Source organism: Talaromyces rugulosus, chromosome V (assembly GCF_013368755.1).
Source record: "Talaromyces rugulosus chromosome V, complete sequence".
Lineage (NCBI taxonomy): Eukaryota > Fungi > Ascomycota > Eurotiomycetes > Eurotiales > Trichocomaceae > Talaromyces > Talaromyces rugulosus.
The window spans coordinates 550,517-566,571 of record NC_049565.1 but is presented as its reverse complement, the minus strand read 5'-3'; the positions used below and the strand labels follow the sequence as shown (position 1 = coordinate 566,571).

The 16,055-nt window shown below is 45.9% G+C and overlaps 6 protein-coding genes across 6 annotated transcripts; 3 read left to right on the top strand and 3 right to left on the bottom strand.

Moving 5' to 3' along the window:
- Nucleotides 1–82: 82 nt before the first annotated feature.
- TRUGW13939_08759 (uncharacterized protein) lies at nt 83–2,531 on the bottom strand (the record flags this gene model as incomplete). The annotated part of the gene is made up of 5 exons (XM_035491888.1): nt 83–1,722; nt 1,779–2,163; nt 2,237–2,311; nt 2,368–2,399; nt 2,468–2,531. The coding sequence occupies 5 exons, from the start codon at nt 2,529–2,531 to the stop codon at nt 83–85; spliced, it is 2,196 nt and encodes a 731-aa protein (XP_035347781.1).
- A 649-nt stretch (nt 2,532–3,180) lies between these two features.
- On the top strand, nt 3,181–5,173 carry TRUGW13939_08758 (uncharacterized protein; the record flags this gene model as incomplete). The annotated part of the gene is made up of 4 exons (XM_035491887.1): nt 3,181–3,188; nt 3,283–3,427; nt 3,515–5,026; nt 5,093–5,173. 4 exons carry the CDS (start codon nt 3,181–3,183, stop codon nt 5,171–5,173), a joined length of 1,746 nt encoding a protein of 581 aa, XP_035347780.1.
- Nucleotides 5,174–6,581: 1,408 nt separating this feature from the next.
- On the top strand, nt 6,582–8,180 carry TRUGW13939_08757 (uncharacterized protein; the record flags this gene model as incomplete). The annotated part of the gene is made up of 1 exon (XM_035491886.1): nt 6,582–8,180. The coding sequence occupies one exon, from the start codon at nt 6,582–6,584 to the stop codon at nt 8,178–8,180; it is 1,599 nt and encodes a 532-aa protein (XP_035347779.1).
- A 175-nt stretch (nt 8,181–8,355) lies between these two features.
- TRUGW13939_08756 (uncharacterized protein) lies at nt 8,356–10,361 on the bottom strand (the record flags this gene model as incomplete). Its single annotated transcript, XM_035491885.1, has 5 exons — nt 8,356–8,908; nt 8,968–9,306; nt 9,379–9,999; nt 10,078–10,175; nt 10,260–10,361. The coding sequence occupies 5 exons, from the start codon at nt 10,359–10,361 to the stop codon at nt 8,356–8,358; spliced, it is 1,713 nt and encodes a 570-aa protein (XP_035347778.1).
- A 615-nt stretch (nt 10,362–10,976) lies between these two features.
- TRUGW13939_08755 (uncharacterized protein) lies at nt 10,977–12,103 on the bottom strand (the record flags this gene model as incomplete). The annotated part of the gene is made up of 2 exons (XM_035491884.1): nt 10,977–11,302; nt 11,386–12,103. The coding sequence occupies 2 exons, from the start codon at nt 12,101–12,103 to the stop codon at nt 10,977–10,979; spliced, it is 1,044 nt and encodes a 347-aa protein (XP_035347777.1).
- Nucleotides 12,104–14,096: 1,993 nt separating this feature from the next.
- Nucleotides 14,097–15,647, top strand: TRUGW13939_08754 (uncharacterized protein; the record flags this gene model as incomplete). The annotated part of the gene is made up of 4 exons (XM_035491883.1): nt 14,097–14,310; nt 14,376–14,473; nt 14,537–14,797; nt 14,856–15,647. The coding sequence occupies 4 exons, from the start codon at nt 14,097–14,099 to the stop codon at nt 15,645–15,647; spliced, it is 1,365 nt and encodes a 454-aa protein (XP_035347776.1).
- Nucleotides 15,648–16,055: the final 408 nt, after the last annotated feature.

Here is a 16,055-nt window from a genome sequence, read left to right as displayed (position 1 = left end):
GCTATAGATACTATACGCTTCTAAACAACATGCATATACGAAGTCACGATATCATTAAAATGGCATATCATGTGCGAATACATCACCAATTAAGCTCGGGTTCTTGTCTGACAGAGGGCAATCGACTTTTTCCTTGTCCTAATAATTTGCCCCATCCAGTGGTGACGCATGTGTCTAGCCAAGGCCATTTGGTTTTTCTTTGTGATTCGTGCTGGGCAATGCGATTCTCAAGCAGTAAAGCTGTACTGATTTCATCTAATCCTTCCAAAAGTCGCTGCTTTCTGTGTTGGTCTACTTCGAATGACCCTATTTTAGCGCCATTATCATCAAAGATACTCTGGCTTTCAAGGTCGACCTTGATCTTGCGGCCTGCTTGGGCGTGGATCTCCACGGCTGATATAGTCTCATTGTTCACGATTCCTGGAAGAAGTCCATTTTGGAAAGAGTTGTTGAAAAATATATCAGCGAAACTTGGTGCCAGCACGCATGTGATTCCAAAATCTACCAGTGCCCAGACGGCGTGTTCTCGAGAGCTTCCGCAACCGAAATTTGGCTTTGTGCAGAGCAGCACACTAGCTTTGTCGTACGGCTTCTGGTTGAGAACAAAGGATGGCTCAGGCTTCCCCTCTGGACTCCAGCGCAAGTTATGGAATAGCCCGTCCCGAAGCCCAGTTCTCACTATTGTCGTGCAAAACTGCTTTGGTAAGATGCAGTCGGTATCGACATTAGCGCGGTCCATGATAGCCACATAACCCTCGACACTTCGGAAGACTTTGTTGACTGTTTCCACGACCCGATCACTAGTCTGAGATGACTCTTCTGGTTCATCAAATCTTGAATCATCATCCAGGTTATCTGGATAGCTTAACGGCACAGACGCTTCTATTTTCTCGCAATGAAAGTCGCGTACGTCGGTGATCTTTCCTTGAACTGCCGCTGCCGCTGCCATAGCAGGCGACATCAAATGTGTTCTTCCAGCAGTACCTTGGCGATTTTCGAAGTTTCGGTTACTGGTGCTTGCAGACCGTTCATAAGGATTCAGCTGGTCCTCATTTAATCCGATACATAAGCTGCAGCCTGGCTCTCTCCACTCGAAGCCTGCATTTATAAACACACGATCGAGGCCCTCGCTTTCAGCTTGTTGTTTAACTATCCCAGACCCTGGTACAGCCAGTGCTGCCTTTATATTAGGCGATATTTTTCTCCCTCGCAATATATTTGCGGCAGACCGTAAGTCCTCCAATCGTGCATTAGTACAGGATCCGATAAACACCTTGTCAATGGGAATATCGGTCATTCGTGTGCCGGCCTCGAGACCCATGTACTGCAACGCTTGTTTACAGTTTAGTTGTTTCGACTCTTCACGAAAACTCTCAGGATGTGGAACAAGTCCGCCCACATGCACGGCATGCTCAGGAGAAGTACCCCATGTCACGGTGGGAGTAACGTCGGTGGCGTCGATTTTGATCTCCTGGTCAAAGCGTGCTTCTGGATCTGATTTGAGCCTCCTCCAAGTGTGAACTGCTTCATCCCACACTGAAGCATCCGGAGCAAGAGGGCGTCCTTTTATATATTCGAACGTTACATCGTCTGGAGCAATGATGCCTGCTCTGGCCCCAGCTTCGATGGTCATATTACAGAGAGACATACGAGCCTCCATGCTCAAGCTTTCGATCGTTGGTCCAGCAAATTCGACTGCAGCTCCCGTGCCACCGGCAGTTCCTATCAAAGAAAAATCAATATATATAAACGAACTGAACGTGCACCAAGGCCCAAACCTATTTTATTGATAATATACAACATTAGATCTTTGGACCCAACGCCGTTACACAGTGCACCCTCAACCCAAACTCGCACATTTTTCCATTTTGAAGTGGAAACTGTCTGCGTGGCAAGCACATGCTCAACTTCACTAGTACCTATACCAAATGCAAGCGCCCCGAAGGCTCCATGAGTACTCGTGTGACTATCGCCGCAGACCAAGGTCGTGCCGGGAAGGGTGAAGCCAAGCTCAGGCCCAATGACGTGCACTATGCCCTGTGCTTTGGAGTTTAGTCCCAAGTATTGAATTCCGTGGGCTTTGACGTTGCGTTCTAAAGTCTGGACTTGTAGCCTAGCGGTTGGCTCTTTCATACGACGAGGTCGAGGTGTAGTGGGCACATTCTGTTTGGCTGGCCATCATGAGATATTCTCTCTGCAATTCATGTTCTACGCTGCATATCGGATGACGACTTACGTGATCTGAAGTTGCAAGCGTAAGATCAGGGCGTCTGACACTTCGTCCCTGAGCTTCAAGACCTGCAAATGCTTGCTATGTTTGCCAGTCAGCCATCGCAGGTTAGATATCATAAGGAACGGATATCTCACTGGCGATGACACTTCGTGGATGATATGTCTATCTACTCGTTTTCAGACAATGTATTCAAAAGAAAGCGTTATGAATTACCTATGTAAAGTAGAACTGTACCATCATCCTTTTCGACGGCGACATGGCGGTCGAACAGCTTGTCGTAGATTGTCTTTGGACCCATTTTACTCTTTTGTTCTGACTTTCGACTAAACTGTTCTAGTTATATGAAAGGGATAAGACAAAGACAGCAAGCACTGATTGAGAAAACCTACCTATTTGAGAAATCACGCTTTGAGTCTTACATCGGAAGGATCGGGCGGAGAAATTAGGGCAAGGCTGCAGGCGGAGAAGAGGGCGTGTCCGCCCCGGTGACTATAACCACCAAATATAGTGGACTTCATAGGCAGCTACTGACCCCGGAGACCCCAATGCGAGCTCGGAGTCGGACACCATTCGGACCGCCTCGGACCGGGTGGGGCCAGCATAAGCACGCGTAAGTGTAACCGTTGAAAACCAACAGCAACACTAATCTTGCATGTATGCAGAGGGTGTAGTGCTTGTGTTAAAGGATCTAGTCACATCACTGAAGACCCATACCTGCCTGATATGAACACCCTTAGCGTATAGTATTATAAATACTCTTCACACACCATGTATAAACCATGATAGCCTCGGTAAGTTCATAGAACTGTATTTCCCTTCACATGCCTGGCGTTGTGTCTGAGAACCATAGCACTCAGAAGCGTCACAAAAGATAGTTTAACTTAGATGCATAGTTCACATTCTCAGGTCATCAACTTGTAATTTCTTATCACACAACATCTTCGAATATGCCAATGTGCGTACTTGTCTTCCCTAATATTCCCTAATGAGATGATCAGCAATGAAACGAGTGAAAGGATAGACTTTTTTTCTTACGGTACGTTGTATAGGCTTGAAGATCCGTCACAGAAATACCAGCAATTTGCTGCCCCCGAGCTGCCTGATAGAACGTGGCCGTCAAAAAAATTAACTAAAAGGCCGCGATGGCTAGCGACTGACCTTCGCGACGGGAACCAAGCGTTGGCTAAACCATTGGTACGATGCGTGACTCCAGGTCATATGAAGCTCCCTCTTATGTTGAGTGATTGACTGACTTGCGAGATTCTTTGCTGCTCTTTACAGGATTTCGATCAGAAATGGACGTTCTTCCAAATGCTCCTTCGCATCGGTTTCAAGGAGATTGAGGTCGGCTTCCCAGGGGCTTCAGACACAGACTTCAATTTTACCAAACGCTGTGTAGCAGAGGCCCCGGAAGATGTATGGATAGAAGTGATGACCCCATGCCGGAAGGACTTCATTCGTCGTACTATTGATAGTGTGACGGGTGCAAAGAAGGTTATCATCAGTCTGTACATCGCAACTAGTGATAATTTCATCTCCACCGTCTTCGAGACTACACGCGAGGCTCAGTTCCGCACAGCTATGGAACACGTCGCATATCTGCGCTCGATAACCAAAGATGATCCGACCCAGCAGGCTACAACGTGGAATCTCATGTGGAGCCCCGAAGCCTTCTCAGATACCGATACGACCTTTGCCATCGAGATTTGTAGGGCGGTCAAGGACATTTGGGGACCGAGCGAAGAGGTGCCAATTATTCTCAATCTGCCTGCAACAGTTGAAATGTCTAGTCCGAATACGTACGCCGACCAGGTAGAAATGTTTATTCGGGGAATTGCAGATCCTGTCAAAGCCTGCGTTTCCCTTCACCCACATAACGATCGTGGGTGTGCTGTGGCGGCCGCCGAGCTTGGTCAGCTCGCAGGTGCTACTCGAGTAGAGGGCTGTCTCTTTGGTAACGGAGAGCGCACCGGCAATGTTGATCTTGTCACATTAGCGTTGAACCTGTATTCACAGGGTATCGATCCCGGGCTCGACTTTTCAGACCTCCCTGCTATTCGTAAAACGGCGGAAGAACTCACACATATTCCTGTACATACGCGGGCCCCTTACGCTGGAGACTCGGTGTTCTTAGCCTACAGTGGCGGTCACCAAGATGCGATTCGTAAGGGGTTCAAGAAATGGAATCAGCTGGAAGGTGGCCCTCGGTTGTGGAAGATTCCATATATCCCCATAGATCCTAATGACATTGGATCCTCCTATGAAGCGGTGATCCGTGTGAACTCGCAGAGTGGAAAGGGTGGCATCGCATGGGTCCTTCAACACGCGCTTGACCTAGACCTGCCTAAGGATCTGTTGCAATCCTTTTCTCTGGCGGTCAAGTCCGAGTCCGAGAAAAAGGGTCGCACCCTCGAGTCAAATGAGATAACGAAGTTGTTCCTGGAAAACTACCATGTTCTTGATAAGGATCCTCGGGTTCTTGCGTACCAAAAGACCAACGACATTGCCAAAACACTAACAACAGTGCGAGCTATTGTGCTCATCCGCAATCTTCCTCGCGAAGTTGTGGGTCATGGTGCCACACCCTTGGATGCCGTCTCATTTTCCCTGTCTGCTTTTGCTAACTCACGTTTTGATTTTGAATCCGTATGGGGCAACGTGACACTAGAAGATGGCCAGGTACGCAAGATCGCTGTCGTTAAATGTACGAGCTCCTCTCGATCGACGTGGAGTGTTAAGACAGCGGGGACGATGGAAGAAGCCCAGCTGCTTGCAGCTTTATCGGCCGCCTTGGTATGTGTTGCTTTGACAATCTTTATGTGTGACTTTTTCTAACGTTGTGATGCGTTGTTACTGTAGGACTGGCAAAAAGACATTCCAGCGCAGCATCAACGTCTTCGCCTTTTGCCAATTGTCGAGGTGGCTGCGTATGCTGGTTGAAATGAAACAGAATTTATGTACCGCAACTTTTTTCTGCTTATGTCTTTGTTATGAGGCGAGTAAAGGATTTCAATCTTCGTTGTGTTTCCTGTATTTGTGGGAGTAGGACTTGCTGCATCCCCCGGTATACATTGAATACGTTTATTCAAGCAATTTGATGTGCGAATTGTTGATTACGGGATGCTGTTTAATTCGTAGTCATTATGGCTCGAGCTACGTTCCGTTACATATAGTTACATATAGCTAAAAACAAAATATTAACGATATACCAATTGACGAAGGGACCCCCTGTATTCATTGTACGATGATTTATCAAGCCGTAATCTAGTCCTGTGCTGGTTTGATACCGTTCGCCTTGCTATAGTCTATGCCCTCGATTTTCTTTTTCTTTTTCTGAAGCTAGAGCGTTTCCTATCAGGTTACTAATTTTATCGGCCCATAACATGCTGCTTTCATGAAAGATGGGCAGAATATCCAACAATTACATACATGTATAGTAAGCGGCGCTCGCTCGTAACCAATCAGAGATTGGTACGCTGCGATAATTGGGGATGTGAACTGGCCCCGCATATCAGGAACGACTAATTTCTGATTGTCTTTTCTAGCGGACCGGCTATGAGATTGAGTCTCTATACCGGCGGGGGAGAGAGAAAAAGGTAAGAAACGAAGAAATGTAAGAGCTTGGCCAAGTAATACTAAATCGATTGTAATGTAACTCTAATATATAAACTTAACTACCGGCTTGCTAATTTGGCCATGTGGAGGCAATCCCTGCAGAGGGCTGATAATAGTGTTGGTTTAAAATACCGCTAACCATACAGTACCGTGTCAAGCCTTGTTACGAAACCAAACAGCGTGACACACTAAATGCCTCATAACTCAGCAACGCCATGTTCAAATACATACCCATACTAGACTTTTACTAAGGAATCGTTGCACTACATTTGACGTACTAAAATTTGAAACTAACAGGAATACCCAATACGTAGTATACCAACTCTCAGCCTGGATGATCACTTTGCAGCGCCCTTGGAGTCACTCTCGCTACTCGATTGCCACCAATGGCTGACGGATGTCGATCTTAAGTCTGTCAAGGAACTCTGCTTTAGTTTGGTCTTCATTCCAGCGTTCGCGGTTGGCGAAATTGCGTGCAAGTGCTCCGCTCACTTGAATGGTCCGGTCCGCTAGCCTGGACGGTCCGATCCGCTCGTTAGGACGGGTCCACTCGGTTGTCCGGTCCGCTCGCTTATCAATTGATATATGTATGACTGCGGGAGTGCGAGTACAGCGACCCAAACATCCTACTGTGGGGACTTTTTTCTTTTTTCCCTTTTTTCTTGTTTTTTTTTGGGCCTAGTGCTATCAGTGCTCGATATTTGACATTGGCTAAGTGGCGTCTCGTTTCGACATGTCGTGGCAATCTTCCGTTAATAGTGGTGTAGGCGAAGACTTGGATGCCTTTCTTGAAAGTCTAATAGACTTTGATACAAGCTATATTGAGTCCCCGGAGCCTTTTAACAGTGGAGGAGATAGGCAACCTAGCCATGGTACAGAGGATAACGTTGATAACAACGATCCCAAAGTTCTGACCATTATGGCCAGCATAAGTTCCATTCTTCGCCATCTAGAAACCGAACGCAGGAAGGGGAACGCCCGGCCGAGCGTGGCGATCAAGCTAAAAGATTTGAACGAGCAGAAAAGCATAACACTATCGGTCCCGGTGTTGCATAGCCCGACCACCACGGCTGTGTCTAGCATTGGCAGTCTGTCCCGCACACCATCACGATCTGCCTCACCGGAAGCTTTTCTGCCGGAAGAAGGCCACACAGCTCGTACCAACACCGTGCCTCTATTGCCGGAAGAAGCTACCCCTCCAACAGTAGACTCTACGCTATACACCATGACAAGCCCTTCGGCTGTACCTGACGGGTGTTTGTTGTCATTGTCCGAAGATGTATTACCGAGCACACTTCCTGTCCTAGAGGCAGCTAATCCGGAGCAAGCAATTGAATCTCCACCGGGATTGGTTACTCCCGAAGCAACTACAGCAGACTTATCCGCGTTATCAGGTGAGAACACAGAATCTGTCATTGCGCAGCATAGGAGAAGAACTACTTTGACACATACGGCTGCAGTACCCGGAGAAAGAGCCCAAGACATGTTATCGTGCACAACTGCATTGGCGCCAATTCACTATCAACAAGCTTGTGAACTTTCTCAAACTTCTCAGGCTTCCACTGCTGCTTCGTCTAAAAAAATGGGCAATGAGGCTTCTGACAAGCCCAAGCAGGAAAGGAGCAAAGGTTGGAAGAGAATCTCCCTTGAAAGCGAATCTAGGGGTATTATTAAACGACCTCGGCTTGAGACACTAGACCTTGCGACGTTGCTCCACAATACCGACAAGTTTGAGAGGGTCAAAGAATTGACCGCCGACCAGGACCCGTCACTCGTGTATAAGATGGTGCGAAATGCAAGGGCAATTCTCACGGAACCGGCCATAGAGGGCCTGTCACCCTCGGCACCAATAAACATTAATGCCGTGATTCCATATAATAATAGTCGATATTCCCCTTCCCTGCAAGAAGATATCATGCAGCAATTTTGCGACACCGTCCGACAGATAGAATGGGTAGAGACACTAACCTTTCGATCCATGGTTGAATATAGAATTCTCTTCGTCCAACTATACCAACAATATCTATCACTTCAAAAAATGGTAGATACGAAAAAGGGAGAGAGAAGGATAACAGTCGCTAAAGAACGGCTCTATACAATGCTGTATCCTAATATAGCAAAAAGGACGAGAAACGGGTGTTTGAGTGACGAATGGGAGAAGTTCAATCGATGTATCCGAAGGGGGAAGCAGTGGTATACTATCGCTTCTGAGCTAGGCATAGGTATCCTACATAGGATGCCCTCTAGCATTCGCCACACATGGGTAGAACAGAAGCTTCAAACAAAGACGCAGCTTTATCTATGGATTAAGATAGTCAAACTTCTTACATAGAAAATAGAGTCTAAAAAGAATATATTTATACTAGTATTACCTACAAGTGGAAATGGCTTGTATACATGTATTGTATTTAGAACCTAGAAGCAATAGCCTACTCTAGGTAGATTAAAAATAGCAATTCCGTTGGAAGATCCTTTGAAGTTATTGTGTATAACTGGTGTACGCTATTTTATAGTCGAGAATCTCTTTTCTGATCTGTAACCTTTGCTAGCGCGCTTTGGATGACTGTTTTGATCTCCTCGACATTCTCTAATCCGATACTGAACCGTATAATATGCTCTGGCAAACCATACGCGGCGACTTTTTCTCGGTTATAATAGTGGACTAGCAGTGCGAACGGCACTGCAATGGTAAAATTAGTACCGAAGCTGGATCCTTTGGGTATGTCCAGGTTATCATAAAAGCGCTGTGCAATCTTCTCATCATGGAAAATTATGCTTAGGACATGTCCGTAGCCGCCGTCTTTGCGCATCAAGCTCTTGTAGATGGGCAACGATTCATCAACTGAAGGATAATTGAGTCGTTTGATCAGTGGGTGGCCATGAAGCATTTCAACAACAGCAAGAGCGTTTTGGTTGCATTGTTTGGCCCGCCAAATCAAATGTTTACTGTTATGGTTAAGGGTTTTTGTATCGAGGGGAAAGACACAAGCGTGTTCATATCGAGCTTGTATAGTCGCCTTAATAGAGTCGTGATCCCGTGAGGCTGGGTTAATAATAACACTATAGACATTCCGTTAGACAGTTCATCTCAATAACACCATCTCGTTTGCGATATTTACCTTCCTCCCGTAGCATTCGACGCTCCGCTGAAAATTTTGGTCAAGCTAGTCAACACGACATCGACATACGGCATGGGGTCAAGGTTGATGAAGCCAGCCACGGTATCATCACAGGCAATGTAAAATCCATATTCGTCTGCAAGATCTCGTAACCGCTGCAAAGGGGGTGATGACAAAAACACGTTGCTAGGCAATTCGCAGAACAATGCGCCAATACGCTCACCAGCCTTGAGACGACCCGTGAGATTCTCTAAATCCTGCTTTGTTCCCCTTTTGTAGCCTATGAACTTTTCCCAAGGGCCATTTTTCAGATTATGAATCGTTTCGTCGTATATCCACCTCGTATTGGTGTTAGTTTCGCGTTTTCAAGTATCAGAGTACAGAGCGGACTTAGCAGAATACGTTACATACCCAAAGGCTACGACGGTTGACGTCGTTGCAAGAGAGGCCAAAGCTTCGGAAGCATGGTATATTGCATTCATCCCGGTTGGGTACAAGATCACATCATCCGCATTCACCTGAGGCTGGGCGGCATTCTCCGATGTAGACAGCTTGGCAATCGTCGACTTGACATGCATCGACGTGGAGGCAATGTCGCCTATCCAGGAAGGAGTCGGCAGACGCGAGTCTATGGACCTCGGTGGCTCGATTAGAAACTTTTTGTTACTAGATTCAACCTCTAGATAGCAAATGTAATCTTTGGAGAACGTAGCATGTCTAGTCGTAAGCCCTCCTCCAACGTTAATCCAGAACATCATGGCGGAAACCTTGGCTTCTTTGGGGATTATAGCCATGGCGAAGCTGGCAAGATCCAGGACTTTGGCTGTCTCTGCATTGCAATCGCCGTCGGGTTTCCTAAAATGTACAATATCAACTGCGACTGACTGATTATCCTTGATGACATGCCTTGCGCAATCCTGGGCGATGGCTGTTGTGGGAAATAGAAAGTATGCAATGTCTGCGTCTTTCGCGATGTTGAGTCTTTGCGATGCTGCATCCGCGAGTTCTCGAATAGGCCGATTGATAAAGAATCTAACAGATATTGCTTCACGTTAAAATAGGATATCGCAACGAAAACATCTTTCTTAAAAATTATAACATTTCACATACCTCGGATAGCACCACTCTATGTGTTTATTTTTCCAAGCCTCAGCTTCCTCGAAATAAGCAATGGTGGAATCCCAAGTAGGCAAAGAGATACTAACACCCTAAGCGAAACAGGACAATGATTAGAGAAAAGACACTTATCCTTCCGGGTGAAGACGAGGCAGCTTGTCGAGTTTGTGACTTACATGCTTGGAATCAGCGGGATAGACATAGGCCGTTCCAAAGGGCTGTTCATGAAGCCTCTCTGCAGGAAACCAAGTCGTTGATGTTGGGGCTGTAAATTGCATTGTGTATAGATGTTGACAGATTTTGGATTTTACAGTATCGAATTTTGTTTAAGATTTAGAGGTGGTCAGGTAGAAGAAGGTAAACTTTATATAAGTACAGTTGGAATGAAAGTGTGGTTGGCTTAGATTACTAAATAGGAAATTGGCGCCATTCCTCATAATAAACAGTATTCTGATGCGCTGTAATTTGTTAGTGGAGTAATTCCGATACAATGTCCCCATACCTAACATCGGCGAGATGAAACCCCCCAAATATCCCACCTCTCAATACCAAAGTTCAATAATTCCATCCTTACAAAAATGGGACTGGATACATGTACGGAGAGCCTTTAAATCACTCCTTATGATGGGCTTTAACTGGGAGTAATGTTGAATTAAAGATGCAAACAGGTATGAATTATATACATTGGCGGTGATGGCTTTACGTATACTACTAATGTCAGACATAGGTATACTCTGGATACGGCACCCGTTGCTCCTTTCAACAGGTATGGTAATGGAAAGGGGTGCCTGAAGTGCGGCAAAATCATGGAGAAGAAAATGTGAGATAGTATTTTAACAATATTCACAGGAAGCCCACACCTCACACGAAATCGTACCCTGCCTTTGGACAAATTACGCTTTCCCTGAGAGATCCTTCCTATACATGGAGTCTTTCCATACCTCGGGAGCCTTCCCATCCTTATGAAGCTTCGCAATTCTGTCTGCTACATGCTTGCCAGCATAGACACCATCAAAACGCTTCGGGTTGTCTTCAGTGATACAAGCACTAAAGGGTTCAATATATGCATTTCTATTAGGATTGCCGAACCAGGCGAGTGCATATCGCGAAGGTATCGTTTCTCCAAGGGCCAGTGTAGCTCTGCTGGCTGAAGGTTCAATCACTCGGTGCTCAGTGGACTGAAGTATGCCGTTGAACCAGCGAGAAAGGAGGTCACCGACTAGTCATGGGTTTAGTTAGTCTCAATGCAAAATACAGTGCTAGGAAGGGATATCGAAATGCATAAGCTATAGGCGTGCTTACTATTTACAATTGCGCAACCCGGAATGGGATGCACATCCAACCATTGTCCATCCTTTCCGCGAATTTGCAAGCCGCCGCTGTTGTCATTGAATAGCAATGTAAAGGTACCGTAATCGGTATGGGGACTTGCTCGCAGACGACTGCCAAAGCTTTCCAACGTCGTTTGCGGATAATGTAAAAGACGGAAGAAATGATCCTTGTCCTGTACATAAGGCAGGAAGGAATCCCGCGACAGCCCTACTGTCTCAGCCAAGGTGCTCAGCAAAACGAGGTGAATGTCGTGACACTTTTCAAAGAAGTAATTCATATCAGTCCTAAATTCAGGCCAGTCTGCTGGCCACTGGTTTGGGCGTGATGGATTTCCATCGTCGCCTATGTCAAATGCTTCCTTCTGGTCGGCGATTCTTGCATCTCCAGATGTTCGCTCTGGTGAAAACCAACCGCGGAAGAACTTGCTTTCCCCGGATTCTATCTTCTCTTTTTCCGAAAGGGGCTGTGAGAAGAATCGCGTCGCATAATCAAAGAGCAACTGCACCTTGGAGTCACTGATTCCATAGTTTTTTAGGTAGATGAAACCAACATTTCTCAGAGCCTGGAATAACTTTTGTTTTTCAGCAGCATTCTCAGTAGCTTCAGAATTAAAACCCTCAATTTTGGAGAAATCTATGATTGGAAGATTGGCCGTTTGGGAACCTGTGGTAGCTGTCGAATCGCCCATGTTGAATCTGTTTCCTCTTCCGACGTTGGAATATACAAACGGCTGGTTCTGGAGAGGCTCTGATTAAGACTGTTATCATTACTTATACTTGGTGATCATTGGATTCTTCCGTTTTCCGAAGCTCGGTAAACTCTCGGTAATGAAAGACCAATTTAATTGTTTCTAAGAGACGAGTTATGGGTAGGGATTTACTAGGAGACTTAAATTATATACGTATAGCCTTTGGGTACTCAGGGGGGTGAGGTGGTCTGTGCCAGGACTTTTGCATATATATGCAAAAGTCTTGTGCCAATAATAGCAAGAATTTCACCTGTTACAAATGTGATGAATATGGCTAGATCTCTCGGTATGGAATAACTATATTCCACTAGGAAGGGGCTCACTTAGTTATGAGTAGCATGTTGCATCTGCTTCCTACTTAACCCATTTCTTCCTAATTAGTTCGCCCTGTCAAATGCTTAAAGCCCTTTCAATAGAGATTTCACAACGACGACATAATAGCAAACCTTACTATATTAAAGGGATTCCATGATAAGATACATGTCGTACAAACATTGTGCTATATAAGTGGGGTGGTAAAGTCTATAGTATTTGGACCCGAAGGTGATCCAATCCATGGTCTCCGTTGTGGTAGGCCCGGTTTGACAACTTTGGACTAGACAGACTGCGTATTCGGAACGTTAACCCTAAGTCAAGGACGTCTTGATCTCTAGAATTGCACTGGACGCATAATATCGCGTCGAGATAATTGACTGCGCTTTCGTCATGCTATTGTGCTAAAATCGGCAGGTATAGATTCTTGCAGCGCTTGGTATACATGATATGTTTTTCTTTAATGTTCTAATACTTTTTTTCTAGAGCTCCGTTAAGCTTTACTATTGGATGTGCTTAGACCAATGAGCGGAGGGATTTTCCCCTAAAATATAATAACGTAGAGCTGAACCCTGTGGATCGAGGGACATGTAACCACGATTCACGCCACAGTATAGGCAGCAGTAGCGCAGGCGCTGTGATGCTTTTTGATTGGAGGACTTGGCTTGCACAGTTTGCCACGATGAGCTAGGATCGCTGGCTTAATAAGAGTTATAGAAAGAACCGGCGGAGTTCTCTGATGCTAAGAGCAGTGTTTTTCATAGCATCAATGATTATTACTGCGTACATACGTACATTATTTGGCCCCTCGGAAATAATCTCCTGCTCTAGTTGCCAACGCGGACCTGGCAAGGAGTTGGAATGTGGCTGCTTACTTCCAATTATCAGCCGTTCGTTGGATGATGCAATTCCGCGTAGCTCCGGTGTAATACAGAGAGATTCGTAACTCTTTCTGCTTGTAGTACACACTCTTTCTTTCTTTTTTTCTGCCCCACTATACAGGGTAACGCTGTTTCACGCCAACTAGGTAAGACGCAATATATTTGTCTTCTTGTTATGAAAAGCTCCGAGGTCTCATAAAAACCATAAAAAAAAAATCGGTCTGAACCACTAAAACTAGTATGAAAAATGACGCGCGGAGCGTACCAAGCTTACACGGTTAATATCCTCTTTGAGTAAGTAATCTGTACGGGTATCAAAAGGTCTTGATTCTTCTAATTACATGCTAGTTCCCTTTCTATATGCAATTTACTAGGGACTGACTAATCATCGCCAAAGCCACACTAACAGAATTTTCACCCCGTTTTCGGTATTTTTACGTTATTATCACCAACTGACGTTTCCGGCGTTTACCCTATTATTGGCGGTTTCCAGACGTTGGTTTGGCCGGTCGTCAAAAAAGGGCCCCCGATAGTGGGGCAGAAAGAAATGATTCGAAACTCCCGTACCGAATTGCAGGGGAAAGGAAAAAAATTCTCCCTTTCAGTCGATCGTCGGTTCTTGGAAGAAAAGCAGCCTAGTTCCCTGCTTTTCTCTTTTATTGAGATACAGAACTAGGAAAACATTTATAGTTACACGAAACGCTGCACAGAGAGGAAAACAGGGGAAGCATAGAGAAGAGATGGCCGAACTAAGCCAATACAGACGGAGAAGTGTGTCTACTCGGACAATAGTAGCCACCGAGACCACAAACATCGAGTATGGCGAAGATAGAGACACCGGTGAACTTGTGTCCGATTCCGCGGGCTACGGGGAACCTCCGCCTCCAGCAGACCGGGGTAAAGACGCTTACCTTTTTCTAACTGCCTGTTTTATACTTGAAGCGTTAGTCTGGGGTAGGAAGAATCCATCCTCTTTAGTGAACATGCCCGCTTCAATTGATATTGACACAATGTCACAGGGTTACCCTTCACTTACGGTGTCTTCCAAGACTACTATAGTACTCACGAGCCATTCAAAGGCTCTAGCAACATTGCTACTGTCGGAACATGCGCTCTGGTGGGTATTTCCATGTCCATACCGCCAGCGTTACTGAGCGCCCTCTGTTGACATGAAATATAGGGCGTTCTGTATCTCGATCTTCCTCTAATATTTGCAATCTTGCAAGCCAATCAAAACTATCTTCGAGTTGCGTGCAGCTTTGGAGTAGTGCTCATGGCCGTGTCTCTTGTCATCAGCTCTTTTGCAACAAATGTAGCCACGCTCATTGGTGCTCAGGGCATCCTATACGGCCTTGGAGGTAGTATATCTTATTCAACGTGTCTTCTCTTGATAGATGAATGGTACGTCCAACGCAAGGGTTTCGCATTCGGCATTATGCTAGTAAGCCCCCATCATACTGCCTATTGTACCAGCGAAAGTCATTGATTAACGAGCATAGGCTGGTACGGGATGCGGTGGTACCATTATTCCCGTCATCACCCAGCAGCTTCTCAATCGCTTTGGATACCAGACCACTCTTCGAGCCTTTGCCGTGGCGATTGTTATCCTCGCAGGACCTTTCGTATACTGTATGCGGCCACGGCTACCTCCTACGAGTCGTTCGCTCAAAAATCGAATTAACATCAAATTCATGACGACATCTACATTTATGTTGCTCCAGCTTTGCAACACGATCCAAGGTCTTGGGTTCTTCCTCCCGTCCATTTACCTGCCTAGCTATGCCGCATCAATCGGCGCATCGCCCAGTGTAGGCTCTCTCTCAGTGCTCCTTTACAATATCGCATCGACAATTGGATGCGTCCTCATGGGGGCGATCATCGATAAATATGATGTCACAACATGCAGCTTCCTGTCAACTGTTGGATCTACCATCGGGGTCTTCGTCATTTGGGGGTTTTCAACCTCTCTGACGCCACTTTTTATTTTTGCGGTTGAGTATGGCATCTTCGCGGGCAGCTGGGTTGCTACTTGGCCGGGCATCGTTCGAGCTGTCACGCAGAAGACGAACTCAGCGGATCCAAGTACGGTCCTAGCATGGATAGCTACTGGGAGAGGTCTCGGAAATGTAATATCCGGTCCGCTCAGCGAGGCCCTTCTCCAAGGCTCGCCCTGGAAAGGACAAGCTCAATACGGCTATGGTAGCGGCTATGGAACTGTCATTGTCTTCACCGGGATAACCGCGCTGCTGAGCGGAGCCAGTTTTGTGGGTCGACGAGTAGGATGGATCTAATGGAAATACAGTAGTGCCCTTTCACAAGCCCTGTCAGAAGAGATTGGACGGCAAAAAATAGGCCGTCAACCTATCTGTATTAATTGCATTCAACCGTTATACTTCTGGACATTCTTACAAACATCTATCAATATCTCATGAGTGGCTGGTCCTATTCAATCATTGTTAAGCATAATTTAGTCTATTGTTTAGCCTCAGTGGATCTGGGGAAAGTGGGCCGGTTTAAGGTTCCTTAGTGAATCCAGACCCGTTCTTACTGATAAACCCTAAGCTAATCTCATTATCCAATGAGTATAATATTTTCCTTTTACTCATTGGTGGTGAGCTGAATCTCTTATCACACATCGCCTCAGCCGAGTCTCTGTTTCTCTTCCTTCCGTGTGATGAGGGATATCCAGCCTTGCTCGT